At 47.6% G+C, this 27,926-nt stretch overlaps 1 protein-coding gene and 1 long non-coding RNA gene across 2 annotated transcripts in view; one reads left to right on the top strand and one right to left on the bottom strand.

Moving 5' to 3' along the window:
* SMARCC1 (SWI/SNF related, matrix associated, actin dependent regulator of chromatin subfamily c member 1) overlaps positions 1 to 21,716 on the top strand; it is a 163,050-nt gene extending 141,334 nt beyond the window's left edge. The window contains exons 26-28 of the mRNA XM_026500714.4: positions 3,376 to 3,637; positions 16,870 to 17,046; positions 19,312 to 21,716. Of these exons, the coding sequence (XP_026356499.1) occupies positions 3,376 to 3,637; positions 16,870 to 17,046; positions 19,312 to 19,409 (537 nt within the window). The 3' untranslated portion in view covers positions 19,410 to 21,716. The remainder of the gene's footprint in view (positions 1 to 3,375; positions 3,638 to 16,869; positions 17,047 to 19,311) is intronic.
* Positions 21,717 to 23,061: 1,345 nt separating this feature from the next.
* Positions 23,062 to 27,893, bottom strand: LOC130543611 (uncharacterized). The gene is made up of 2 exons (XR_008959089.1): positions 27,824 to 27,893; positions 23,062 to 25,785 (listed from the first exon to the last, which is right to left on the bottom strand). It is a non-coding gene; the product is annotated as an uncharacterized LOC130543611 (long non-coding RNA).
* Positions 27,894 to 27,926: the final 33 nt, after the last annotated feature.

Here is a 27,926-nt window from a genome sequence, read left to right as displayed (position 1 = left end):
GGAAATGGAAGGCGGAGAGGAGAAAATCAAGCTATCTATAGCACATGGCTTGCATGCTTTTAGTGTTGGGTTTTTTGTTTGGTTTTGATTTTTAGTGTGTGTGTGTGTGTGTGTGTGTGTGTGTGTGTGTGTGTGTGTGTTTAAAGATTTTATCTATTTGAGAGAGAGGAGAGAGAGCGCGCAAGCAGTGGGGAGGGGCAGAGGGAGAAGCAGACTCCCTGCTGAGCAGGGAGCCTGATGCAGGACTTCATCCCAGGACCCTGGGGTCATGACCTGAGCTGAAGGCAGATGCTTAACCGACTGAGCCACCCAGGCTCCCTAGCGGTTTGTTTTTTGACAAAAATATTATGTGTGATGAAAATTTTTTCAATAAAGAAATGAATAAATTGAAAAGTCTCTCTTATCCTCAGTTTCATTTCTAGGAATAATCACCTAATAGTTTGGTGTCTGATAGGACATTTTCATTGTGTATATAATGTGTGTGTGTATGTGAATACAAGGTGGCTTTTTTTTAAATTTAATTAGGATTGTGTAATAAATATTGCAGCAACTTGCTTTTTTTCCTCAGTGTATTTCAGACAACTATACATCGAAAACAGCACTTTAATGGCTGTCCTCAGACACACATATATACAGTTTTCTAGGACAGATTCCCAGATGTAGAATCACTGGTTTCATGCATTTAAAATTTGCTCAATACTGTCGAACTCTCCTCAAAAACTGCCAATTTACATTATGTCTGATTGTCAAAAAATGAATGCAGTCTTCAGTTGAACTCAGTAACAATGAGGTATCCACAACAAGAGATGTATGTCTATTGCTTGATGAGGCCAAGATGTGGCCATAAGCTCTGCTTCGTGTGCTGCCCTCCTGGAGCCACGCTTGCTGCTTGCTGCTTGGGCACTGCGCTCACCCCACAGCACCTTTTCAGCCCACACTGGAGCTTTGGTTTAACTGGGTTCTCTTTCAGGAATGTGTGTGTGTGTTTAATCACTCATCTATTTTAATTCTTCTAATTACTTTCTTTTAATTACCTTCCATGTTTTGAAATGACAAGTGAAGCTCAGGAAAAAATAGAATAATTAAAGTTAGTACATTTGTAGACATGGAAAATAGGGCAAATTTTTCTTTCTGTGGTTAATACCTTGAGAGGTCAGCTCTCAAAGAAGGACTGGTTTGGTTTAAAAACAAAACCAAACCACTGAGAGAGGTAACGTAGAGACTAAAATTTCCCTTCAGAGACACAAAATCCCTTCCAGGAACAGATCAGCTTCTTTACAGAACAGATCTTGACCTAAATTATAGTTCTTACATAACTGCGGGACTTCAGCCAAACCATCCAGACCAATAATGGTTTGACAAGAACATAGATAAGATGTCCTTTTCTGGCAACCTTTTATGTCTAACCTCAGCAAAGTCCTGAATTTCCTAGAAAGAATAGAAGAAAGCGAATCCTAGGACCTGTAGTCAGAATTTTTAGCTTCCTTTTTTATCAGTGCCTCTTACTGACTGATTAAATGTCTTGCAGAGCTGGACTTCCTGAGGACTCTCTTGGTTTTTACATCTTGCAGTTCCCTGCTCATTATACAAACAAGGAGGAACACCGGGCCGGGCTTTAACCTCTTCAGGTCACCCTCCCTAGAAAATGAAGAGCCCAGACCAGTCTGTTAGGACCGTAGCAGCACCCTGCCGCACTCCCTCCTGATGACCCTCAACCGCTCTCACAAAATCATTTGTTTCAGAAGATCTCCTTCTCCCTAGGAGACTCCCCGCAGCCAGCTAACCTGCCTGGGACATAAACTTTACCATCTATTCTCTCCATTCCCCCTCCTCCTCACCTGGTCATGCCTGTTCTCGTCCCTCTTCAGTCAGTGGCCTGTCCTCCTGCGCCCTGTCCGTCCATGGCCACTCCCTGGTTGCTACTCCTGATAACCAGAAGTGCTTCTCACTTGGTTCCACAGGGTCTTCTCCTCAGACAGCCCTCTGCTGAGAGCCCATATTCTTAGGCTAACTCTTCATGCATATTCCAACCAGTTTTTACTGATGATAGTATATAGTATTTATGTGTACAACTGGCTGCTCCTGAAAGCTAAAATGTTACCTTTTTTTAGTCTGTCAAATGCCTTGGAAGAGTGCTATCCAACAGAAATACAGTGTGAGCCACCTATGTGATTTAAAATTTTCTAGTAGCCACATGTAAAAGGTGAAATTGTAACGTTTATTCAGTATGTACAGAATATTATTTGAACATGTAATCAAGATGAAGAATACATTTTTTTCATGCTAAGTCCTCAGAACTCAGTGTGTGTTTTATACTTACAACACATTCCACTTCAGATTAGCCACATTTCAAGTGCTCAGGAGCCATTTGTGGCTTCTGTCTGCCGTCTCGGACAGAAAAGTTCTAAAAATGTCTCCCAGTGACTCGGATCTTGCCGTTGGAAATGGTGGGCTCGAACATTATTGGAAATAAATAGATCTGTTAACCCTCCTTATGATCTGTACGCTTCTTCCCTCCGAAATCTGCATGTTTATTTTCCTTCATGTTCAAGGTGATTTTCTCTTTCAGGACTGAATTAAATTAATTTTGATAGCATTTAAGGTGGGCTTCATCCTCTGAACTATTCTCAGGCATATGATTTCTGGATTTCCTGGCACGTATAATAGCTTATTTCTCTTTAGTTTAATTTGGGTCCCAGAAAGATTATCTTGAATATTGAAATACTTATATTCTTCAGACCAAGATTCATGCACATCTTTATTTAGGCACCTAAAATATTCTGTGAATGTGTCACCCAGTATAATTTTGGGTACTTGAAAGCCAAGATTTGCGGTGGCACTGCCAAAGCTCCACATAGAAAAATGTGGGTATTTGCAGCTAAGGCCACGTCCACTCATCCAGAGCATTTAACTCTGTGTCAGTTCTAAAATAGTAACCAAAGGATCACATCCAGAAGAGAGCACCTGGGAAAGTTGCGTGGACTTGAAATTTTATCCGTTGAGGGACTATGAAGAGGAGAGGAGAGGTTTGTATTACCTGGCAGTCATGAAATCTATTTTTACATATTTGAAGGCCTGCCAGACAGGATTCCGTGTGTACTGAATGAGCCCGGAGAGCAATAACCCCACTGGGTGAAGGTTACAGGAAAGGCAGACCTTGTGCATAACACAGAAAAGACCTTGACCTTGGTAACGGGTGTCCAAGTGGAAATACGCTACTCAAGAAATAATGCCATTCCTCACCACAGATGTTGGAGGTGGCTGTGTACGTGAGGTGGGATAGGGAGTTCAGGCATCAGGTTGATGTCCTGTGTGTCATCCACTCCTAAGACCCTCTCTTTGTGTCATCTCTCTTCCCCTTCCTTTTCTTGACAGTTAGAACAACAGAGGCAGCAGTTGCTTACAGAACGCCAGAACTTCCACATGGAACAGCTGAAATATGCCGAATTGCGAGCCCGACAGCAAATGGAACAGCAGCAGCATGGGCAGAACCCGCAGCAGGCACACCAGCATTCTGGAGGACCTGGCCTGGCGCCACTTGGAGCAGCAGGGCACCCCGGCATGATGCCTCATCAGCAGCCCCCTCCCTACCCTCTGATGCACCACCAGATGCCACCACCTCATCCACCCCAGCCAGGTGAGAGGCAGGCTCTGCTCATGGATGAGGCTGTGGTCATCCCTGTGGCACAGCATCAGAGGAGCTAACCACACCCTCGGTGATTCGGGCCTAGGACTGTGTAAGATACCGATTTTCAGCTAGGGAATTGTAGGCAAGTGAGACCTGGTTGCATAACCATCACCACATAATGTTTGCCATGTTCTGTTCCTGGTGTGATGCCTTTCTTTGGGTCGGTCAGCCTCCAAGTGGCCCATACATCCCAGAGTTCCTTAAAAATTCATCCTTGGGTTGTCTACTCTTTTTTTTTTTTTTTTTTTTTTAACTTACAGGCATTTTTAAAGATAGACATGCACAAAAATAATAATGCCGTGAACTCCTATGACCCAGCTTCCACACCCAGCAATTCCCTGCTAGTTTTCACTTTTTGTTGGAGAAATCTACCGTGGGCAAAAGTAGTGCGAATAGTGTAAGAATCCCCCCGTATTACCTCTTGTACGTATGCTTCAGAACTACCGATATTTTGTTTCTTCTTCCTCACTCTGGGGCAGGAGGTAGACTTTAAGGTATATCTCTAACCAAGATCTGAGAAATCTTATTCTTTAACATAACTACTGTTATCACACTCAGCGAAAGTAACCATAATTCCTAGTTAACTATCAATTAAGTGTTCTTGGATGCTTCATTTGTTTGAATCGGTGTTCAGATAAGGTCCACACATTGCATTTGCTGATAGTTCTCTTAAATCTGTCTTAATGTGTAAACAGTTCACCTCCCCTCCTTTTTTTTTTTTTTTTAAATGCGGTTCATATGTGGAAGAAATGAGGGTTTTGCACCTGTGACTATGCTGAAATGTGCCCAGAAGGTGCATGGTGTCATTTCTCATATTCTTCTCCCCACGTCCCTCCCCCACACATCTTCCATAAACCAGAGGCTTGCTCTGGGTGTTTTACCAGGTTCAGGTTCACTTTTTGGAAGCTGGCTTTTACTGTAATGTCAGTTGTCTCTCTTGGTGACATGAAGGTTGGCCAGCGGTTCTAGGCTGATCATCTGTTGTTAGGATGACCCATCCATTCAAGAGTTTCCCAACAGACTTCATCAGAGGTTTTACCTGCCTTTGAGAATCGCTTCTAGATCAGCTCTTTCATCAAGCCTTGCAAAATGGTGAGATGTCTCCGTTGATTTTTCCTTCTGCATTTATTTCTGTTCTTCATTTTATTAGCAGTGATTATTATTTAAAAAACAAAGAACAAAGAAACCTTGATCAATCACTTATCCTGAAAATGAGTTCCTTACAGTTCCTTTACTGAATAAAGGCTTCATCCTTTCTCTTTATTGGTTACCTGAATAATGGGTTCCTAACCACCGTCTTCACCAGAGGTGACCAGTAAGGGGGGGGGGGGCGGTTCTCCGGTGTGTGTATGTTTTTAGTATTGTGAATTTATGTAATTTTGTGTATTTTATGTATTTCAGTCTGTTATGGACATTACTGTTTTTGATGCTCAGATTGTCCTACCTTTAGTTCACGGGAGCCCTTTCAGGCTGGCAACTACGCACCACACTTTAACCACCTTGAAAGTTGATCTCACAGTCCTTTCAAACTTAACTACCTTCCCCAAACAAACAAAAACTACCCACCAGCATCATGAAAACCTAAAACATACCTTTAATTTCAGCTTTTCTCCCTGCCATGTTCCTTTCCTTCATAGAGAGCGACGTGCTGTGTATGACACGGCTCTATTAACACTTATCCTGTAAGATTTTCATAATTACTCTGTTGTGATGTGCCAGGTGTTTAGCAGAGCCCAAGTTTGTGCTTCTTGGGATGGAATGCAAATTCTCTGGCCAAGGCATGTAGAAATGAACTAAGGTAATATTGGGAGACCCTTGCGAGCCAGGGAAGGCCCCAACATGACCAATAACAGCTAGCCTGACTGCCTCAAATGGCAGATTTTCTAAATCTGCTCATGGAAATAGCCGGGCATGTTAGCTCGAGAAAGCTATGACTGAAAAAAACTGTGATCTGACAACTCATATCATCAATGTGGATCTTTTATTTTATTTATTTATTTTTTAAAAAGATTTTATTTATTTATTTGACAGAGGGAGACAGCCAGCGAGAGAGGGAACACAAGCAGGGGGAGTGGGAGAGGAAGAAGCAGGCTCCCAGTGAAGAAGCCCGATATGGGGCTTGATCCCAGAATGCTGCGATCACGCCCTGAGCCGAAAGCAGACGCTTAACGACTGCGCCACCCAGGCGCCCCAATGTGGATCTTTTATTTTAGTTCACAAACCAAAACGGGCTAGGTTGACTTCGATTGGGAAGCATTCATTTCACACACACGACTGTTAAATTACAGCTGTGGAATTGCTGGCTGCCATCGGACTCGCCACTTGATCTAAGTGATGTCTGTAGATATAGTCTTGGGAGTCCCCCTGCTCACAACGTAGGATTCTTTCTCCCTCAGTCTTTTCTGTCTGCTTGAACGGATCTTAAATGCTCTGTATGAGATGGAGTTTTCTTCAAAATTAAGCTTTCAAAATACACAAATGTTTAACAGAGTAAAGATCACAAAGTGATTTTTCAGAAACAGTGCTTACTTTTAAAATTTATTCCTCAAACTACAGGGATAAATGTTTAAGGGGGGAAGTTCCCTGTGGCTCCTTGGTGCTTGGTTCTGGTGGTGGTAAGCATCACCATCTGTAGTAACTGCTCACGGAGAGCTCCCGAGGAGCTCCAACATCTGCATTTAGCTTGTGAAAGATGGGAGGAGAGATGCTTTAGCCTGTCTCCCTGAGCTGCATCCTGGTGAGGACAAGTCTGCATGTTGGGCCAGTCACCCACCTCGTGCCGCTCACTTCTCAGTGTCCTCACTTTCCAGTTGAAGATCGTATGTGTGGCGGGGACCGCACGGCCTTGCTGCCTGACGGAGCCAGGATATGTGCGGGGCTCCATCTGATTCCAAAGTGATCCCACGATACTGCCGCGTGACCCCGGACTAAGAAGGGACTTAGGGCAGATTCAGATACAGCTATTCTCTTAGGGAGACCGTGCCAAAGAAACAAGAGTTCATAAAAATAGCCTCTAGAACAGACATAGGGTGTTTTTCTCATTTTACTTTCTCACAGAAATAAGCTTTTCTTCAATGAATTTTGAAGAAAAGGATCATTGCGTGTATGAAGAGACTAAAATCTATGACGAGATCATCTTTTTTCTTAAAGTTTTTTATTAAATATGTGCATATGAAAAAAGGTACAAATCATGAGTATTTAGCGAGTTTAAACAAAGAGAATATACCTGTGGAGCCACCCCCCAGAAGTCCCCGCTCGCCTCCTCTCTACCGCCTTTTTCCCCGGGGGCCACAGCTGTCCTGGTTTGTAACAGCAGCGACTAGTTGGGCTGGTTTTGAACGTTATCTAGAGGGAATCACGCAGTGGTTTTTGTTTCTGTCCTGTTTACTCAACACCTGGTACATGGGCTACATCCACGTCGTCCGTGGTTGCAGATTTGTTTCTCGTGTTTGCTCTATGTGGTCCGTTGCGGGGCTGTACCCCAGTTTATTAGTCTTTCCTCCTGTTGAGGGACATTTGATTAGTGTCCAGGTTTTGGTTATTACAGGTGGTAAATGCTACTGTGAACATGCTTGTGCACATGTCTTTTGATAGACACAGGTATACATTTTTTAATGTATTTTTAAATTTCAATTCAATTAATTAACATATAATGTAGTATTAGTTTCAGGGGTACAGGTCTGTGATTCATCAGTCTTATATAATACCCAGTGCTTGTTACATCATGTGCCTTCCTTAATGTCCATCACCCAGTTACCCCATCCCTTCGCCCTCCTCCCCTCCAGCAACCCTCAGTTTGTTTCCTGTGATGAAGAATCTCTTATGGTTTGTCTCCCTCTCTGATTTTGTCTTATTTTTTCTCTCTTCCCCTATGATCCTCTGTTTTGTTTCTTAAATTCCATATATGAGATCATATGATAATTGTTTTTGTCTGATTGACTTATTTCATTTAGCTAATACCTTCTAGTTCCTTCCACGTCATTGCAAATGGCAGGATTTCAATTTTTTGATGGCTGAGTAATATTCCATATGTATGGTATATGTACCATATCTTCTTTATCCATTCATCTGTCGATGGACATCTGGGCTCTTTCCATACTTCGGCTATTGTGGGCATTGCTGCTATAAACATTGGTGTGTAGGTGCCCCTTCAGATCACTACATTTGTATCTTCAGGGGAAATCCCTAGTAGTGCAATTGCTGGGCCGTAGGGTAGCTCTATTTTGAACTTTTTGAGGAGCTTCCATACTTTATTCCAGAGTGGCTACACCAACTTGCATTCCCACCAACAATGGACATAAGTGTACATTTCCGTTGTGTGTGCCCCAAAGTTCCTAGAACAGGTCATAGGATATGTGTATGTTCACATTAGTAGATGCTGCCAAGATTGTTCCAGAATGGTCATATGGATTTATATCCTTGCAATCTGGGAGAGTTCTAGCAGCTCCTGGTAATCATTTTTCCTAATTGCCCCTTTTGTGGGGGTGCTTTGGAGTTCAAATGTAAAATTAAATCAAGTGTGTTAGTAAAATTAAGAACAACAATAAATTGAACCCACTAGTTAAAAGTTGCCTTAATATCACCAGTTTGGAAAGAGCTGGTTGTTAACAGGTGAGCCTAGGGTGCCATATTCTGGTGATCAGCTAAAGGAGCCTTTCAAAGCCAAGCAGGTGAGGAAGTGGGTAGTGTTTTAGGTGAAGTTTGACTTCAGTCTCTGGTTTGCTACGGTGTCCATTAAGAACTTTGAGTTTGGTCCTTCCAACAGTTGTTTCCTAAGTCCTAGAAAGGTTTACAGGCCACAGCATTTATGTTAGGAGCTGAGGATAATTCTCTGTCAGTTGGCTAGCTTTTGGTATTTGTCCAGAATTTATGGTGTGTGAAGGAAGGGGAAATCAGCCTCTGAAAAGCCAGCAAGGTTGGGGAAGTGGCGAGAAGGTCAAGACTGATTTATCACTGGGTGGTTAATTTGTCCAGTTCTCTTACTTAGGGTTTGTATAATTACGTAGATCGATCCCACGTAATCTTTTCTCCACAAAACTGTCCATCAGTTAGTGGAGAGCCCATTAAAATAGCGGCTCAGTGTCATGAATCTGCCAGGCAGTCCAGCACCTGAGCGTGGGCCCCAGAGCGGCTGGTCGAAACCAACACCTGTCCTCCTCTACCACTCCTTAATTCCTTCAGATACTTAGAATGTTGTGTAGAGAGTACTGTCTTTATGCCGTTCTCACTCTTCCTTGGCGCTTATTACTTGGTCCTGCTCCTAACTGGGAAGTCCAGCTTTGTGTAGGTTTTGTTTTGTTCCTGTCTCTGACAAGGTGTCCCACGTTGGTCTGTTCGCTCCCAGAGAGAAAAGCGAAGGGAGTCTCTGTAGCAGCGTATTTCCGGTGTGCAGTGAGCAAACGGAGGACTGGGGGTGGCCGCAGCCGTCTTTGTACCGCCCTTAGATTTCGCTCGTCTTGGTAGAGTAAGCGCCACTGCATTTCATCTTTACACATAAATTGGAAAACTGTGATTTCTTGACTCAAGCCTTCCGAGTTCTCCCTGTGAAACTGCCATTCCATATGGCACGAGGTGAACAGTCGTGATAGCGGCCGGTTCTTGAGCACACGCAGAGTACCCTTTGAGCGCTCCCTGGCCTGTGGTAGCCATGACAACACGTGGGGGACCAAGGAGAGTGGCCTGGGTCACGGCTGCTGCTGCTTCCTGAGGTGCTCTTGACTGTGCTGCTTACCTGAGCCCAGATGGCTGGGGGTGTTTAATGGCACCACTCCCAAGGGCCTCGGCCCGTTCTTACAGGAACACAACCTATCATGAGTTGAGTCCAAAGGAAATGACAAAAATCTAGTGTGTGAGTACAGCATAAGCTCTGCCCTCCGCTGGGGATTTATAGTAAATGAGGCGCTTTGGAGTTTCCTGGCTCTGGAATGAGCTGCCTGTCTTGGGGAAGCCTCTGTGTGAAAAGCAGAAGGAAAAGGCCATGGTTTGGATACCTTTATGGGGTCCTTGTGGTTAATAATAGAAGGATTTTTAGAAGTGCCTAAAAGAACCAGGATAAGAATTGATCTGAATTGATGAGAACTCAGACATGGTAAAGATGATGTTTTAATGCTAAACATTACCAACAGAGTTGGTAAAATGTTGGTTGTTTAAGGAAATTTCAACCAAGGCATTAGTCACTTGGCTTTTAAGCCCCTAAGTTCGACCCACTTACACAACTCTCTACCCGTGGGAAACCATGCTCAGGAAGGGATTCCATCCAGTCATCCCTTCCCCACCCACTCCCTGGCCTCACAGCCCCACGCCAGAAAGGGAAAAGCCAGGTTTTTATTATCTGCAGTGCCTTTGGTCCTGCTTGCATCATGTGATATGGAGGCTGCTGAGCCTCTTTCCGGCTTAGCAGGTTACCCTCACAAAGAGAACAGTGAGGGCCCAGTCTTCAACAAAGAGCGTCTGTCGTGGGTGCCCCCCGGAAGCTGCTGCAGGAGGAGCAGTCCCTGAGGAGCCTGGGCTTCCCCTCTCTTGGCCCTGATTGTGTTATTTCCGTTCTCCGGGGCACTCAGCCAGAGGATGTGCTGTGGACAGTTAGAAAAGGGAGTGATGAAATGTGCCCAAGATTGGAAATTCACAAGTTCCCTTTCCTAGTTTCATGTTCTTTTCCCACCTGCCTCTCCCATCCCAAAAAATAAAAATCCTCAAATGATATTCCACCAGGCATGATGGGCGTAATGCTTTAGTAAAAGATCTAATAAACCTGAGAGAGTGTGAGGGATTTTTCCACTAGGCTAAACCTAATTTTAGCAAACCTTTCCATTTTTCAGGCTTCAGATGCCTGCTGGGTTTTTGGGTTTTTTTTTTTTTTAAGCTTGTATGTAGGTCAAACTCCCACCAGTTTTTGCTTTGATGCTACTGTTTTGAAGCCGTGTCTCGTCTCTTTCTCCCTCTCACCTCTCTTTCTACCAGGGAAGGAGATACCTGAATTTTTTTTTTTAACTGGCAAAACATACAAACACACCCTTCATTTTGTTCGGTAAGGTCTGCTCCTGTGGCTTTCTTCATGTTTAGTACGAGGTCATGGCGATGCCTTCAGACATTGTCATCCTTGTAAAAGTGGTGAGACCTTTGTCGGACACCAGAAAAAAAAACAAAACACAGGAATGTTTAGATTTCAAAAGACAGAGTTTGTATTGCAAGAAATTGATTGTCTTCTCTCCAGTCCTCTTAAATTCTGCCCCATTTCAGATTTGATCCTTAAAAGTCCGCTTTTCCAAGGAGAGAGCTGCTCCTTCAAGACAAGGTGGTGTAGGTGTTAAGGAAAAGAGAATGAGCCTCGGGGGCAGACAGACCTGGCTTTGAACCTCAACTGTCTCTGCTCCTTGGGAACTTACGGGCCAAATTACCCAGTCCCTCTGAGACTTCGTTTCCTTATCTTGAAACTGGGCTCTTTCTATCTCACAATCTACCTAACAACTTAGAGGATTCAGTGAAATGACTGTCATTGCCTGGCAAATGGCAGGCCCTGGCTCAGAACAGTATCCCTGTCTTCCCGCTATCTGTTCCCTAAATCCACTGCCCTAGATACCCAGCATTGTGAGTCGTATAGTGTGTGACAGCAGTAACCTCCGGATGGCACAGGGACATCGCCCACTCTTAGAGCTCATTGCTGTCCTGAGAAGTGTTTATCTGTGTGCAGTCTGATAAAAGCAGAAGTAATCTGTTCTTTCTCTAGCTCTTCCTTTTTGCTGCCACCTCTCCTAAGGAGCCACTGTTCTCTCCTACCCTGCACACCTGTGTCCCAGTGGCTTTATTGCCCTGTGAGGACAGGAAGGTGGGAAAACTTTGGTTTTCAGAAGGCTTCGGGATTTATAGCGAGAAAAAGAAGTTTCTTGCAGCTGTTGGGCTTACGGCCTTGGAAAACCCTAAAGCTACCCTGTCACAGCTTGTTGCCATAAAAATATAGGGAAATAGGTAAACAGGCCACTGCCACTGAGCAGGTAGCTTTGGAAATGGCACCACTGGGCCCTGCCAGCAAGAGCCTTTAGGCTTAGCCCAGTGCCTGTTGGATAGGCGTCACCTCACGGCTCTGTGTCGATCTGCAACTGATTCTCCTCTTTGCCTGATTATTTCTTGAATAGCTCATTTCCCTGCTGGAACTCCCACACTGAGCTGCTGGTGGAGAATTGTTTCTCTCTGGAGCTGGGTGTGGGTCAAAGCAGTGACCCATCATTTCAGTGGCAGCAGGGTTTGCATCACACAGCCTGTGGACCCCCTTCCTCCAGACCCTCAGCCACAGGGTACACTGTGGTTACAAGCACTGTGTCTGGAGCCGTGGTACCCAAGTCTGATCTGGGCTCCCCTTTACACTTAATGACACTGGCGAGTTACTCCGCCTTTACGTCTTCTCCCTTCACAGACTTGGTGACTAAAACAACAGACGTGTTCTCTCGGTTCTGGGAGCTAGACGTTCATTAGCCAGACCTGCTCTCTTCTGGGGTTCTTGGGGATAGTCTATTCCTTGTGTCCTCCAGCCTCTGGTGACTGGCGGCAGCCATGTGTCTCTTATAAGGACACTTGTCATTGGATTTAGGGCCCACCAAGATAATCCAGGATGATCTCCTCATCTCAAGATCCTTAACTTAATCACATCAACAAAGACCTTTTTTTCAAGTATGGTTGCGTTTACAGGTTCTGAGTATTAGAACATGTCCCGCATATCTGATTGGGGGGGGCAGGTCACCCTCCAACCCACTGCAGGGTGCCATAGTGTTTGTTAAATTAAAAACTTACTTGCACGGGTGTCTGGGTGGCTCAGGTGCTTGTGTCCAGCTCTTGGTTTTGGCTCAGATCATGGGATCAAGCCCCACATGGGGCACCGCACTCAGTGGGGAATCTGCTTGAAGATTCTCTCCCTCTGCCCCTCCCTCCCTACTCATGCTCATTCTCATGCTCATTCTCTCACTCTCTGATAAATCTTTAAAGATTTTTTTAAAAAAGATTTTTGCAGGAAGCAGAACAGTCTTATAACTGATACAGGAAAGAAGAAAACATGGTGGCTAGAACTGAAGTATACACCTTAGATTTTTTTTTTTAAGTTGTATTTGAGAGAGAGAGAGAGCACAAGCAGGGGGAGGGACAGAGGAGGAGTGAGAGCGTCTTAAGCAGACTCTGCGCCGAGCATGGAGCCCAACGCAGGGCTTGATCTCATGACCTGAGATCACCACTTGAGCCGAAACAGAGTTGGACGCTTAACAGACTGCACCACCCAGGCGTCCCGATTTTTTTTTTAATGCTGGTTGTTATATTAAATTCTTTCACATGAACTGTTTGATTTGAGCACAGAATAGTGTGGTAGAAAGAGAATTGGATTTAGAGTTAGAAGACTTGGATCTGATACTCTTATAAATTCTGTGACTGTCAGAAGTCCCTTAACTTTTCTGAGCTTCTGTTTTCTCTCTGTACAATGAAAATATTGGCTCTACAGCATGTTGGAGGAGCCAGTGACATAATAAGGCGCTATAACAAACCGTTTCCCCAATCAGACAGAAAGCCTGAAGGTGAGAGTGGGGCAGTTCTCTAGTTTCACTCTACAGAATAATCTCCAGAAACCCAGGCTCTGGGCATCCGCAGTGACTTGCCCAAGAACGCTCGATCTTGGTTGGGGTGACATGGAAGTAAGATCACCGCTGTTCAGTTTTCCAGTCTGGTTGGTTCATCTGTACTTTCCCTATTGAGCATGGCACTGGGTGGCTGCTGACCGGGATGCCCACTGGTGAGCCACGAGTTGGGGCAGCCCGCACCTTGCTCTTCACATCAAAGCGTCAACCTCTGTCTTACTGCTGAGAATGAGCAGTGGTTGGGACCGCACAGCGGTGCATCCTGCGACTTCTGTGAGCGCTCACCTGCTGTGCCCTTCCTTCTTCCTTGTTCCTTCCTTACCGGTACTTGTTCTGGCCTTTTTTGGTAAAGGAATGCTTTAGCACTCTCTTCAGTTTTCTGGAGAGAGGTCTGACAAGGGCTGGCAGAATATTCTTCGTCACTTGCTCAGGGCCTCTTGTCCAGCCTGAACTTGGAAGGAGGAGGCAGCTCGCACCCACTGACAGACAGGGGCTCTATTGGCTGGTGTAGTGCATGGTTTCCATTGGTCCCGAGTCCGTGAAAAGTTCTTTCATCTCTGGGTTAGAATTGATAGCTCCAGGCTTAAAAGTGGGTCTCATGCCTCCAACAACAAAAGTATCTGTTGTCTCCCTGTCTCATCACCAGAATACCGTTAGAGACTCACTCTTATTAGAGACTTAGGGACTCGGGAGCCTCTTGAACAGCGGCAGGGGACTGGCTCGATGGGCCGCTGCCTGTGTGAGCCTTTGAGAGTCCGTGCCTCCCCTGCACCCTGCTCACCACGGGGCGGCCAGTCCCCCGCATCTCCCATTCCCAAAGCAGGAGTCCTTGCCCGTCCCCTCCACTTCTTCCCCACTGTGCTTCCCACGTTGAATTCTCGCTCCTTCCCGCTGCACACTTGCGCTCTGCCTTGCTCTCTCATCCATTCCCAGGCCGCCTGTGGGGTGCCGCCCTCACCCCTCTGCCGTCATGCAGTCCCTCCTTCTCGTCAGAAGCTCGCTTGCTCTGCTCCAGGCTCCAGCTCCTCTGCATCCCTTCTCGAGCTCTCCGTCACACAGGCCAGCAGTTCCACACTCCTCCCTTCTCCAGAACCTTTCACCGAGTCCCAGCCCCGTTCTGCGTGCAGGGCTCATCCAGCCCCTTTGCTGTCAGTCCTGTCAGACCGACCGTGGGTCACATGGCTCTTACTTGAGCACATTGTTTTGTTGTGTTGTGTTGTGATTTAACCTTTTTGAGCCTGTTGTTCCTCAGGAAATGCAGGCAACAGCTAATAAGGTGATGCGGGTAGCCCGGAGTGGCGCGTAGGAAGATGCTACCGCTAAGTGGTAGCTCTCAGGAATAACGGGGGTGACGCTCGTATTATTTTCTGATGGCTTGACTCCAGCTGGGCCTTGCGCTTAGGATGGTCTGCTGTTCTGTCTCTAAGCCCCGCCTTCACTCTATAGCACACCATCCCAAGTCCCAAGTCATTCACAGGTTTGTCTCAATTGACTGGAAGGTTTCAGGGTTTGGGCCTGCTCCTTCTGTGGTTTTTCCTGGGTGTGCCTGCCACACGGTACATCTGTGGGATGTATGACATACGACATGCTCGACGGTAGTTCCTTTAATCTCCATGTCATCCCTAGATTGATAGGCTCTCCACCACTGCCTGAATGTGTCCTAACTATGGCACGGGCGCCCAGCAGCTTTTGGCTTCAGTGGTCAGTTGGTGTAAGAGTAGGTGGCAGTGTTAGCCCCGCAGTGAGTCCAGTACCTGCTTTTGCCTTCTCTGAAGCAGTTTGACCAAGCTTTCCTCCAGTGGATGGACCTTGGGGACTCCTCTGCTGGGCTCTTGCGTGATTGCATTGTAGAACACAGAAAGGTGGGCCTGAGGGCCCCAGACTTGCTGTCCTGTTTATTCTGAGGCATAATGTTAATATATTTTGCTTTCTAAAAGTTGTTCCCCAAAGACAGTGGACCACCTCTTCCCCTGACTCCTGAACTTCTGGAGTTCTCTTCCGTGACACCCCAGTAATAGGGGATTCCCGTTCCTGGGTCCTGGGTCAGGGAACAGACACTGGAAATAGATGGTGTGAGGCTTGAAACTTTGTGTGTCTTTCTTAAGACAGGCCTTTTTCTAAACAGTGACCAAGAACTCCCCTTAGGTTATCTCCAGTACTGCTCTCTATGTTATAGTCATTGACCGGTAGCTATCAAGTCCCAGCTCCCAAATTTTCCAAGACTGGACCTCAAGCATTCTTACTTTCAGCTGTCTCAGAACTGTCTAGAAACCTGTATTTAGTTTCATACAACTGACTTTACAGAGATACTGAAGTCCCTAGATTTAAAAAACGAAAAAACCCAGCATAGATTCCCTTTCCTTATTCTGGAGAGTGTATAGTTTGTGGAGACAGAGAGTGAGAGTGCCTGCGTGTGCTTCCACATTGGTCTGTGCCCATTAAACCATTCTCCTTTGTTCGTAGCTCTTTAAAACCAAGCCCAGCAGCCAAACCACTGAGTTTAAAAACTAATAAATATTTATCATATCTAAAGCAAGATTGGCAAACTACAACCTGTGGGCCAACTCTAGCCCATCTCCTGTTTTTGTATGGACTGCAGGCTAAGAATGGTTTTTATAGTTTAGATGGTTGGGGGAAACTCAAAAGAAGAATGTTTATATCTCATGAGGATTATGTGGAATTCACATTTCAGAGTCCATAAATAAAGGTTTATTGGGACACAGTCTCACATATTTGTTATCTGTGACACCTGTATGTCATCTGTGACTGCCTTCATGCTACACAGACAAAGTTGAATAGCTGTGACAGAGACCATATGGTCTGCAAGGTCCAAATATTTACTGTCTGGCTCTATATAAAAAGTTTGCTGAAAGTCCTGAAGACTCAGTGTGAAACTGCAGACAGGAGGTATTTTACTGTTCTTGTGTCTGGTGTCTCCTCTCATTAATTTCAAACCAGTAGGAAGAGATGAAGGGGTTGTCCATTTTTCTCCCTGTGCCCCCACCACCCCTACCACAGTACTTCATGGTGGGGATTAGAAGAAGAAACGTCTTGTGAACAGGACTTGGAAATTCCGATCAGAATCCCTTTATAATGTTGATTTCACAGTTGTGACACACATACTCTCCCACGAAGCCCCTGTGTGAAGCTCAGGCTTGACCTAGTGGCTGTCCTTGGACTGCGCACTAACTTGCTGTTAAAGTCCTCTTCATCCCCTGTGGCCTGTGCTTGGTATTTTGTGTCCTCGGCAGGATGTATGACAAGCCATTGTCCACCCAGACTAACCAAAACGAATGTTTTCTTTTAGGGTGCTTTTGTTATAATGGCTTCTTACAGCTACCTGCCTATACCAGGGTTTAGGGTAGTCATTCACTCCATAGATTGCCTCATTATCCTTCCTCCTCCTCCAAAAAATGAAAATCTGGACATAGAGATTATTACAGATTATTGCCCTGTTGGTATTTCAAATCCTTTGGAGGGTTAGCTATTTGTATTTAGCAGTCTTGGGCATTGAATTGATCCCTTTCTCCCTAGTACATTTACCTTAATACTTTAAATCTCCTTCCACAGGTCAGATACCAGGTCCAGGTTCCATGATCCCTGGGCAGCCCATGCCAGGCCGCATGATTCCCACCGTTGCAGCCAACATCCACCCCCCTGGGAGTGGCCCAGCCCCTCCTGGTATGCCTCCAATGCCAGGAAACATCTTAGGACCCCGGGTTCCCCTCACGGCACCTAATGGCATGTGTAAGTAGTGTGATGGCGGGAAGCATCATTCTAGGGTCTCTCTGGGTGGGCTGGAGACAAGGGACGAAGGCTTTATTTTGTAGATCATCTATAATTTGGCAGGTCCATGGACAGTGAGCCTGTGACTGTGGGTTCTGGAAGATTGGTTTGTGGTCAGTGCTGTTCAGCACCCCTGATGAGCACGTGCACGGGTGATGAGTGCAGATGCTTACTGTCATTTGGCCTTGTGTGCCATAGCCTTGGTGGCCTGCACTCTCGACCCTGAGGTCTGTGGGGAGGCCAGAAGGACATTCCTCGCCTACTCCTGTTTAAGCCTTTCTAGCTTGAATCTTGTTAGATACGCTCAGCTGCTGGTGGTTTTCCTACAGGAGCCTTTTATGGACATGGGGTTCAAAAGTGAAGGGTGTAAAGAACGAACCAGTTTAAGGCAGAAATCACAAGTCTCATATCTACTCTGAGATACTGGTAGTAGCAGCTTAGACTCAGGAAGGAGTATGGAGGGGCTGTGCTGAGAAGGAATAGGAGGTCCTGGCAGGCTCTGTGGAGAAGGCATAGGTGCTGCTGAGCAGTGTCTGTCTGACATAGGTATGAAGCCAGGGTTTTTCTTCAGTAGACCCCTTGGTGTCACCCAATCCTAGCCTCCAGAGGGTTGCCTCAGAAGCTCTGCCGTGCCCTTTACTCCTGTCCATCTTCTCAGAATGATCCCAAAATGCAGCCAGTAGTGGCCAGGTTCCCCAGCCACATCTGTGATCCGATTGATTTCCAAGTTCAGGTATGTGCCAAGGAGTTAGCTCCTATTCACAGTACAGAGAGCCAGGACTCAAGAGTTCCTGGTCTCCGGGAGCTTTAGTTGGGAAAACAAGAAATGAGCAAGCGGGTAGTAGCATAGAGGATTTACAAGTTACCAGAGACTCTGACGGGCTCTGAGTGCACTGGAGCACTCGAGGAGACTTCCCAGCGCCAGGAGGCAGGCTGCACAAAGGCATGTATCATTTCTCTCTGGACCCCCAGGGGCTAGGACAGAGTAGGTGCAGCAGTGTAGCTGGGTGGATAGGACCGTGACAGTAGAAAAACATGATCTCCCTTGAGTCCTTGGTCAACAATTGTAGCGTAGCGGATACTTCTTTTCCTTGGCAAGAAAACACTTAACCTCGCTGCCCTACAGGCAGTGTACAAACGTGCCAGCCTACCAAGACAGTTGACCAGTTTGCCATCCCAGTTGCAGAGATAATATCCTTGGTCTTTACCACTGTCCAGGATTTCGTCCTGAAGGGCGCTCGGGGGAGCACCTTGAGAATGTGGAGGGTTTCAGGTGCTCCCCCCACTTCCTGCCACGAATGAGTGTTTCCCGGATTCTGAGCTGCTGACTTGGCTCTAGGGTCCCAGACAGACCTTATTGGGTGAAGTGGTTCCCCTCTTCAGGGCTTTGTTTCCTCCCCTGGAAAGATGACCCAAGGGATTAGATCAGTGGATTTCAAAATGCTTTGAAGTGCTTTAGCCGTTTGGTGGAAATCTCCTGGGGGGAAGGTTGGGTGAACTGACTGGTAAGCAAGGCTGTACTTGAATTATTTGTTTCCTGTGTTTTCATTTCTGACAAAATCAAGAGGTTTTAAAAACCCTGGATTAAATAATCTCTAGGATTCCTTTGTACGCTAAGCAGCTAAAGTTGAAATAGGAAAGAGCCCCAGACACTCATACTAATTGTTCCCTTCAGGACCTGACCTAGTTTTTGGCCAAAAATCCAAGGACTGCAGTTCAGGAGCTGTGGGGCCTCCCAGGACTGTCCAGCTTGTCAGCAGCTGCCTCGAGTGAAGCTCTCTGGCCCCGGTGGAGACACTTAATCAGCAAGAAGTTATTGATAATCTGTTCTGTGCCCACCTAGGCCAGGCACTGAGAGAGAAAGAAAAGAAGACACAGAACTTGCCCAGGAAAGAGCTTTATCATTTAACTGAAGAAATAAAATTAGCAGAGAGAACCATTAAAATGCAATAAAATCAAACTATAATTAAGTTCTGCAGAGGTCTGGAGTGATTCTTGGAAGGGCCGGGCCGCGAAGGAGGTTGGGACCCCTGACCCCGCGAGCCGAGACCCGGAGGTTCAGGGGGACCTGACCTGCACGGCCCGCAGTGGCAGCAGCACCTCGAAGGCTGCGTTGATTGCCTGCCATAAAGAAAATTACTTCCTATGTCATTTTTCTCTGAGTGCGCTCTTTCCCAGGCCCCTGTGTTTCCGGCAATGACAAGTCCCTCTTGGATGTGTTTGCAGATGCCCCTCCACCGCAACCGCCGCCGCCGCCTCCGCCACCCGCAGATGGAGCCCCTCCGCCTCCTGCTCCAGGCCCGCCAGCCTCGGCCGCCCCCTAGCCTGGAAGATGCAGGCAGCGTCCACGCCCAGCGCCAGCAGCTGCAGGGGGGATGACGAGACTGGTGTTCCTCGGCTTCCTTGGGTTTCTTATAGGATTTTTCTTCTCGCAGCCCCAATCACACATCCCATATTTCCCCGTTCCTCTTGCCAGCCCTCTCCATGCTCTGACACGGCCTGCATTAGGTCCTTTGCCAGCACGCCAGGGGAAGCCTGTGGGGACCGTGTGTCCTGGTCATCCTCATGGTAGCCTGCGTCCCCCTGTCCTGCTGTGGGGGATACTGACAGTTTCTCCGCAGGTCCTGTGAGCATGAGAAGTTTATGTCTGTTGTTCCAGCGCTCTCCCGCCGTGTTTGGCTTTGTCTGATGCTTACGTGGTTAATGCTTTATAATCATTATGTTTTATTAACTTTTTTCTTCTGTCATTGTTGCTTTAAATGAGAGCGTCCTAAGTTCATAGGAACCAAAAAAAAAAAAAAAAAAAAGTGATGGGCAGAGGGAATAGCCAGAGGGGACAAACCTGAAGGCATAATAAGTGACCTTATTTCTGCTAATCTGAGCTAAGATTGGTGCTGATGGTGAAGTTTCGTGAGACTTTTGCCCCACATTGACGCACCAAAATTCAAAGAGATGGGGATGGGGCGGGACCCCTCTGATTTTATTCCTGTTGAGGACTGTGAGGACCTCCCCGCTGCGTGGCCCCTTTAGTACCTGGTAGGGGAGCACACAAGCATTAGAGCAGACCCCCTCCTTCCCCGGGCCCACTGGTTTTGGCTTTCTATGCAGATGGTTGTTGGATTAGGGGTGGGATTTGGGGAGGCGTTCCTTCATTCCCTAGACTAGCCAGGAACATTTGATGAGTCTAGGGCGATGACTGCCCACTGAGTCTAGTCCACTAGTCACTGCTTTGTACTCATTCTTTTTTCCCCTCTCTTTAAAAAAACCTTTAAAAAGGAAAAAAAAATGTAAGTAGATAGTGCTAAACATTTTAGCTCATGGAACTTGGTTAGGATGGCTGGGGGTTCAAGTCCCCAAACTACCTCTTGCAATCCAGGGTGAGTGGGGTTTAGTGAAGCGGTACTTTAGGTTTGGGACGGGATTGGAGAAGTGGGGCAGGATCAAGGGCCTCTCATCCCTTCTCCCTTCCCTTTCTGAGATCTCACATTCCATCTGTTGCAGGGTTGTCAGGGAGATGCTGGGGGTCCCAAGGCACTCAGTTGGCAATCAGAGCGTCATGCTTTGAGGGGTGGGGTGCTCAGACTGAGAGATCGGAACGCCATTCCAAAGCAGGAGCCACAGAAATGCCTTAACTCGAGCCCATTTCTACCCCTGCTGATGAATTACTTGAGAGTTCTTGGTTTTTTCTTCTTGTCCTTCTTCCCTCCCCTCTGTCCTTCCATGGACGGGGGAAGGGTGTGTTTGGTGGATCTTGATTTCCAAAGCACCTGGCCTCTTTGTGTCACATTCCCAAGTGGCAGTTTCATTATTTAGAATGCAAAGTGGAGCACCTTTTGGATATCTTTTTCTATATATTCTGTAAAGCTTTACATACGAGAGGGTGTACGGAGGTGTTTGTAAAACACCTCAGAACTTTCTTCCTTAGTATCAGAACGCAAAAAATAAATAAATAAAACCACAATTAAGATTTGCCTTTCAAACCCTCAGGTGTTGCCTCTAACCAGGTGGCCCTGGTCACCATCCGAGTACTGGAACCAAGGAGACCTTGTTCCTTTTGTGTGTTTGTTCTGGACTCTTGGAGTGGAAATGAGCTTGTTCCTGCTGGAGTTTAGTTCCAATGCATTTGCCTCCAGAAAGATCCCAGTGCCTTTTGACAATGGCCAGGGTGTTCCCTACTTCCCGCCAGTCTTTCCCAAAGGAAACTCATTCCAAATACTTACCTTTTCCACTGGGGTCTTAGAAGGAAAATGGAATTCTGGTTCATACTGTGGTCCCTTGTAACCTCAGGTCTTTAATGTGATCACTTTCAAATTTAAAAGATCCAGGTGGAAATGTTTTTACTATGCTGGTAACAATTCTACAGAGTACCTGAATTCTTAACACTGTTATGTTTCAATATAAGTGGTGACTTTTTTCTTTCCATGTCTTTGATCTGGTTTCGTTCCTGTAATACAGCCACCCAATTTTGTGAGGGGGGGGGGGGGAATAATACGTGGTTTTTGTACAAACGTGTTTCTCAGTGTGTTGTTATTTTGGAAAAATGAAGGGAGGGAGTTTTGGGAGATTGGAGGAAATTGATCAAGAAGACCTAATCTCCCTCTTTTTTAGTGAATAAATAGAACATTTCTGGAGTCTAGTCCCATTCTCTGCATTCACACACCAGTCTCTGCATGTGTCCTATGAAGAGCCTAAATATTCAGCCCCACCTGGTCCTGGTCCGCACTGAGTTCAGTGATTCGGGGCTTCCCGACTGACCACCTTAATGATGCTTAAGGAGCATACAGTTAAGTGTGCCTTGCCTACTCTTTCCATGGTCAAAGTGAAGAAAGGGGTGTGCGGCCTGCATCCATTCCAAGAGAGTGCGTAGTTTGGTTTGGTGAGCTGGGGCATGTTGGTCAGGGTGCAGTTCAGACGGCCCCCAGTTGGATGCAGGCCTTGAGGGCAGTTGGTTCCGTGAACCTCGATGTACTTTTAAGGACAGTCTGAGCATCTGCAGGTGCAAAACCCTGTGCAGAAAACAGGAAGAAGCCATTGTCTTCAAGATGCGTATGAACCCAGTGAAGCAAAGGCGATGGGTTCCGAGCAGAGAGGTGAACGTTCGGCTCCTCACAGAGGTGTGCCGGCCAGGCTGTGCTTTGCTGTCCGACCTGTGCCAGCTCTTACCTCTAGCAAAGGGTGCTAGGACCGGTGAGGTCTCCCAGAGTTCCTGTACTTCCCAAGGGTGATGGAGGTGAATCCTTGACCCAAACTAACTACAGACTGATAAACTTGAGTGTGAGTTATTTTTCAAGCATAACAGGACATGTAGAATCAACAGGTTCTTTCACAGGTTCCTCAGATCCTTGCTGTGGGGTGGTTCCCCCAAAAGTGGCTACGGACAGTTTTCCAACCTCCATACAGATCAGGATACCCGCAGGATTGTTCACAGACAAGCGGCTCAGCCCCCACCGTCAGAACTGACCGAGCATGTCTGGAGTGAGTTCCGAAATACTGTGTTGTTTTGTTTTTTAGAGAGGGGGGCAGAAGGAGAAGGAGAGAAAATTTTAAGGAAGCTCCATGCTCAGCATGGAGCCCCATGTGGGGCTCCATCTCACCACCCTGAGATCATGACCTGAGCCGAAATCAAGAGTCGGATGCTTAACCGACTGAGTCACCTAGGTGCCCCTGAAATACTGTGTTGTTAACAGATTTCCAGGGGGTCCCGACACACCTGGGCAAGGGACCACCCTTTGAGAACTCCTAGTTGGGAAGGTTGTGTGGTAGAGCAAGAGCTCTATGGTGCCTGACAGTTCATTCTATGAGTTCCATCCGTCCAGTAAACATTTGAGGGCCTCTTATGTGCCAGGCATTGGACTTTGCATGCAGTGAAGCCATAATTATGAATAAGGTGGACAAGGCCCCTGCACTCCAGGCCACTTACATTCTTCTGGGGTAGGGGGATACAAGACCATAAATAGTTAATAAGAAATAGGATTATTTTATTTTATTTTTTTAAAGATTTTATTTATTTATTTATTTGACAGAGATAGAGACAGCCAGCGAGAGAGGGAACACAAGCAGGGGGAGTGGGAGAGGAAGAAGCAGGCCCATAGCATAGGAGCCTGATGTGGGGCTCGATCCCATAACACCGGGATCACGCCCTGAGCCGAAGGCAGACGCTTAACCGCTGTGCCACCCAGCCGCCCCAAGAAATAGGATTATTTTAGATAGTGCCAAGTGGTCCCAAAGAAAAAGAAACGGCATAATCAAGAGCTTTCTGGGGGATAATGTAAATAGCCTGTGAATTGGATGTGCTTACATGGTCTCCTTCCTGCTGGGTGTGGTAACCTGAGGGTTCACCTTCATTCCAGGAAGACCTCATCTGAGTAATGAGCACCCTTTGTCTTGCTACACAGTGCCAGCCCTGAGATTTCCTTCTGCAAACCTCTCTGCCTGTGACCTTTAGTGTAAAGCCCCTGCTTTCTCCTCTATGGCTCCTGGAACACAGCTGCACTTCTGTTGGTCCCGTGGAAGGAGGACTTACTGGGAACAAGGCGAAAGCACCTTGCTCCCCTGTGAATGGATGGTCTCCATCTAAGTAAGTCCCTTGGAGAATGGGCGGGAAGCCCAGGACCTTCAGTGTTGGATCTCCTTGTGAACAGTTCCCCTGGACTTCATTTCCCCGTGGCTTTTTTTTAGGCCTGCCACCTCTCTTACTAGGAAGCACCTTTGACCCTGAATTTGAAACGGAGCTGAGACAGTGACTAAAAGGAGAGAGTCCTGTGAATCAACTTAATCAGAGGTTCTGAAACCACTTAAAAGCCAGCTCTGTCCTAGACCCGCCAGCCCTTTCCAACCCATGGGACCCCCAAGTGTCTGATCCCCTCTTCCTGCTCCTGGCCTGCCTTGGAGAACTGGGGCCAACTTTATTCCCTCCTGTCCCCAGAGGCCTTTCCAGGCCCTTCCAAACCCACGGAGAGCAGTCAGGTGACTACTGGCAGCCACCTTACCACTATGGACCCTTAGGGTACAGCCTTTGCAGACTTCTGCAAAATAGCCATGCCTGCATACAGTACAACGACCAACGCCTTCAGACAACTTAGACTGGAAAGAAAATACCTCCCACCTTCTGTGGCAACCTACCACCTCAGGTGCCCTCACAACCAGATGGTCCCAGAGGGAGCTGGGAAGCAGCAGTGCCATTGGAAGGTAATCGCTCCCTTGCACAGGCTGATTTCCATGACTGGTTTGGCCCTGACACACACGGATTTCCCATGGTCATCCAAATGGACTGGCATTCCTTGTTCGGTCTGCTTATTGTATAGTACCTGTGGGTTTCCTGAGAACCACCTGGAGAGGTCTCCTGCTGAGACAGCAGGTCTCTTCCTGCAGATAAGTCTAGTTGCTCCATGTCTGAGGCTGTGTTGGCTTGTGCTGTGTGGCTTTCTCCCAATTGACTTGGCTTTGACGGAATGAAACTCAGGGGCTTTTCCAATCTTGCAGCAGACCCATTGCCCGGACAAGATGACCATCTCCAGGTTGTGACATGCTTTTCTAGGATAAGTACTTGTGCAATTGAGAATCCAGAGTTCTTGCTGCGAGGAGGTGGTGGTCAGTGCACGTGACTCGGACCCCTGACTCTTGGCTCTTCCCTTCTTCCTGGTAATGGTGGAGAAGGTCCACTAGCAGCAACGAATCACCAAAAATCGTCCGAGCTGACTGCCCTGTAGTCCAGATCTCTCCTGGCAGGGGAGAGGCTGTGCTAGATGGCCCTTTCTGACTCTGACCTAGGACATGAGTCTGGATTATTTCCATGTTGTACCCTGTTAAGAAATAGTAGCATTGACTCTTAAATGCCCGGGTGTGAGGGTTGGGGCGAGAGGCAGGGCTTCCATTCTGCCAAGTGAGTCCTGCCCTCTGCATCCTGATTCCTCTCCTGAAATTAAGAAGCAAGAAAGAAAAGGTTTGAAATCAAGATCTTGGCTCAAGTCCTGGCCTTACCACATCATTAGCATGATCTCGGTGTCAGTTTGCAAATGTGCAAAATGGTTAAGATATTTGTACCATGATTGTGAGGAACAGGACAAATTAGAGTACTAGGAAAACTAAAAGCTCACAAAAATGTCAGTGCTTACTACTGAGGACTTGAAGCCAGGAACCGTGCTGCTTCCTGTCCAGACTGAAGTATGCCCCCAGCCGTGGCAACTGAAGCAGCTCCTGCCCTGGCCAGCAGCCCCTAGTTAAGCTAGAGGCTTCCTATGCACAAGGAGGCAGGCTGTAGCCATGGCAATGGGCCTTGTGCCTGCCTTGGTACTGGAGGCAGGTTGCCAAACCCAATAGGAACTTCAGAGGCAGGTAGAAGCCATTGCCTCACAAAAGCATCCTTGATGCCCAAAAGCACAAGACTTGAATGTGGGGACATGGGTGTAGGCTCTAGATAGAGGTTAATTTCCCTTTCACTCTTCAGTTCCTACCTCTTAGAACTTTTCTTTAGCCTACCCCAACCCCTATGTGCAGAAAAAGTACTGCAGTCACTGGACACTATGGTTAGCATTGTCTCATAAAGGAGACGGGTTAGTGACTCCCAAGGTCATGCGGATCTGATGCCGAATCCTGCTTTTCCTGTCACACTCCATTGCCTGATGAGCTGCTCCCATTCATCTCGTAGAGGTGTCTCCAAACCAGGTGTGCAGTGCTCAGTTCTGAAATGGCTGCTGAGGTCTAGGGAGGATCAGAATGAAAGTGAATGGCAACAATTGGTTTAAAATCCCAAAATGAAGAAAGTGATTAAAAGAATTTGTCTCCAAGGTAGGGAAGAAGGTCATTGAGGAAGGCGACATTTCATATTTTGTTTTATACCATATGCTTGTTATAATTCAAAAACTGAATTTAAGTCAGCCTGACTGGCTCAGTGGGTGGACCATGTGACTCGATCTCAGTGTGGTGAGTTCAAACCCCACACTGGGTGTAGAGCCTACTTTAAAAAAATTGTTTTAAATTGAATTTAAAAGAATATATTTAAATATTTAATAAAATATATTAAAATGAGAAACAAACTGGAGTAGCTGGAGTTTCAACAAAGAAATGGGAGAAGGGTCCTATTCAGACCTTTCTAGTGAAAAACACGGGAGTGGTTGTCGCCCCAGACGCCAAAGGCCGCATTGATGAGGGCTCCTTCCCAAACAGACTGGCCTGGGGAGGGAGGAGGTAGGTAGATCCACCAATATCCTCCACTCACAACCACCACCCAAGAGTCAAGGAGACAACAGAGAAGCACAGGGAAACAGACTTGTACATAAGCCAAGAAAGAAAATACGGAGCTAAGCCACAGACAAGGGAAGCAGAGATGGGGTTGGAGTGTGCGTTAGTGCCTCTGTGGCTGACCAGCAAGGGCAAAGTCCAGCCTGGCCCTCTGCTCAGAGAATGCTGTATTCCAAACTCGTATTTACTGTCCCCAGAGGCAGCATGAAGCCATGGAAAGAGCCTCACGATGTCAGCTCCAGACCCAGGGTTTTGGGGTGGAAGTACCTGGTTGCCATTCATTCGCATTTGCTTCTCCCAGCCTTCGGGAGCCTCCCACTGCCTGGTCCTGTGCACTCAACATACCCTGCGGGCCAGTGGGGAATTACTGTAGACCGATGGTTTCAGGGGCAGCCTGGGAAGGCTTCACAGAGGGGAAAGGCAATAGAAACTGAGCTTTCTGGCCCGTTTGCCAGGCAGACTCGGAAGGAAGGGAACACCAGCCTGTCTGAGGCTGCGCCGCAGTAGTGTCAGTGAGAGGAACACTCTTTGAACCAAAGGAACCCCATCCAGAGACGCACTAGGACATGAGATAGATTCTCCAACTTGGTTACCTATGTGGCTCCCTAGAGACAGAAATGGGAGTGTCTCTCAAATACCACGGGTGTCACGTCTAAGGTGGTGACCCCGAATGTCATCATTTGGGTCAGTAACACATCAGGAGGTGGATGGTTGCTTTGGGCGATAAGCTAGGTGACTAGGCCACAACTCCCCACCAAGCAGGGCTCTGGGGATGAGGGCTCCCTGGCTGAACACTGAGCTTTGGTCAGCCCGCAGACTATTCTAACACCGGGCCTGGAGCCCGCGTGTCCCTTGACTGCTATCTTGGCTGCTTGGGTCAGCCCAGGACATTGCGCTTTGGTGGCCTGGGACATATGGGAGGTGATGTATCCTGGGAGGAAGGGGCCAGGATTAAAGGCCGCTGCCCAGGCTGCCGCCGAGGAGGCGAGAAGGAAGGCGGGGTAGCCGCAGTCTCAGGAAGGTCTTGCCCCCTGCCCCTGGGATGCGTTGCGGAGGGCCCGGCTGTGCGCGGTCGGGCTTCGGCTGCGGACGGATTAGATCTGATCCGATTAGAGCCAGGGCCCTCGGCTTCGCCCTGTTGCCTGGCGCTGCCAGCACCCACCCCGCCCCCGTGGGCACCCGCAGACCTCCCCGAGACCCTTCTCCGCCCCAAACACGGCATTGGCGCAGAAATCCGAGAGGCTCCGTGCGCCCCGGACTCGGTTCATTTCCACAGCGCGAGCTCTGGCTTCCGCCCCCTGCCGCCCTTCCGAGCCCCGCCCCGAACTTGCGGGTGTCTGGGCCCCCGCCTCCGTGCTTGCCGCGTGGCGGGTGGGTTCCTCGCAGGTGGGGGGGGCCCGTGCCAGCCCTCCACGGGGAGGGCGGGCCCCGCCCCACAGGTTTCCCGCCCGTGCACCTGTCAGCTAAGGCCACGCGCGGCGCTGTGCTCCGCACCCACCCGCGCTACTCCGCGTCCGTTTGTCTCGGCGTCCCGAGCCGGGGGTCTGTCTGTCCCCGGCAGGCGGACCGAGCAGGGCAGGCGTCAGAGCTACGTGCGGCGG

The sequence above is a fragment of the Ursus arctos genome, unplaced genomic scaffold (genome assembly GCF_023065955.2).
Source record: "Ursus arctos isolate Adak ecotype North America unplaced genomic scaffold, UrsArc2.0 scaffold_14, whole genome shotgun sequence".
NCBI classification, from domain to species: Eukaryota; Metazoa; Chordata; class Mammalia; order Carnivora; family Ursidae; genus Ursus; species Ursus arctos.
Note: the sequence above shows the minus strand (reverse complement) of the source record. Positions and strands in the feature narration are given on the sequence as shown.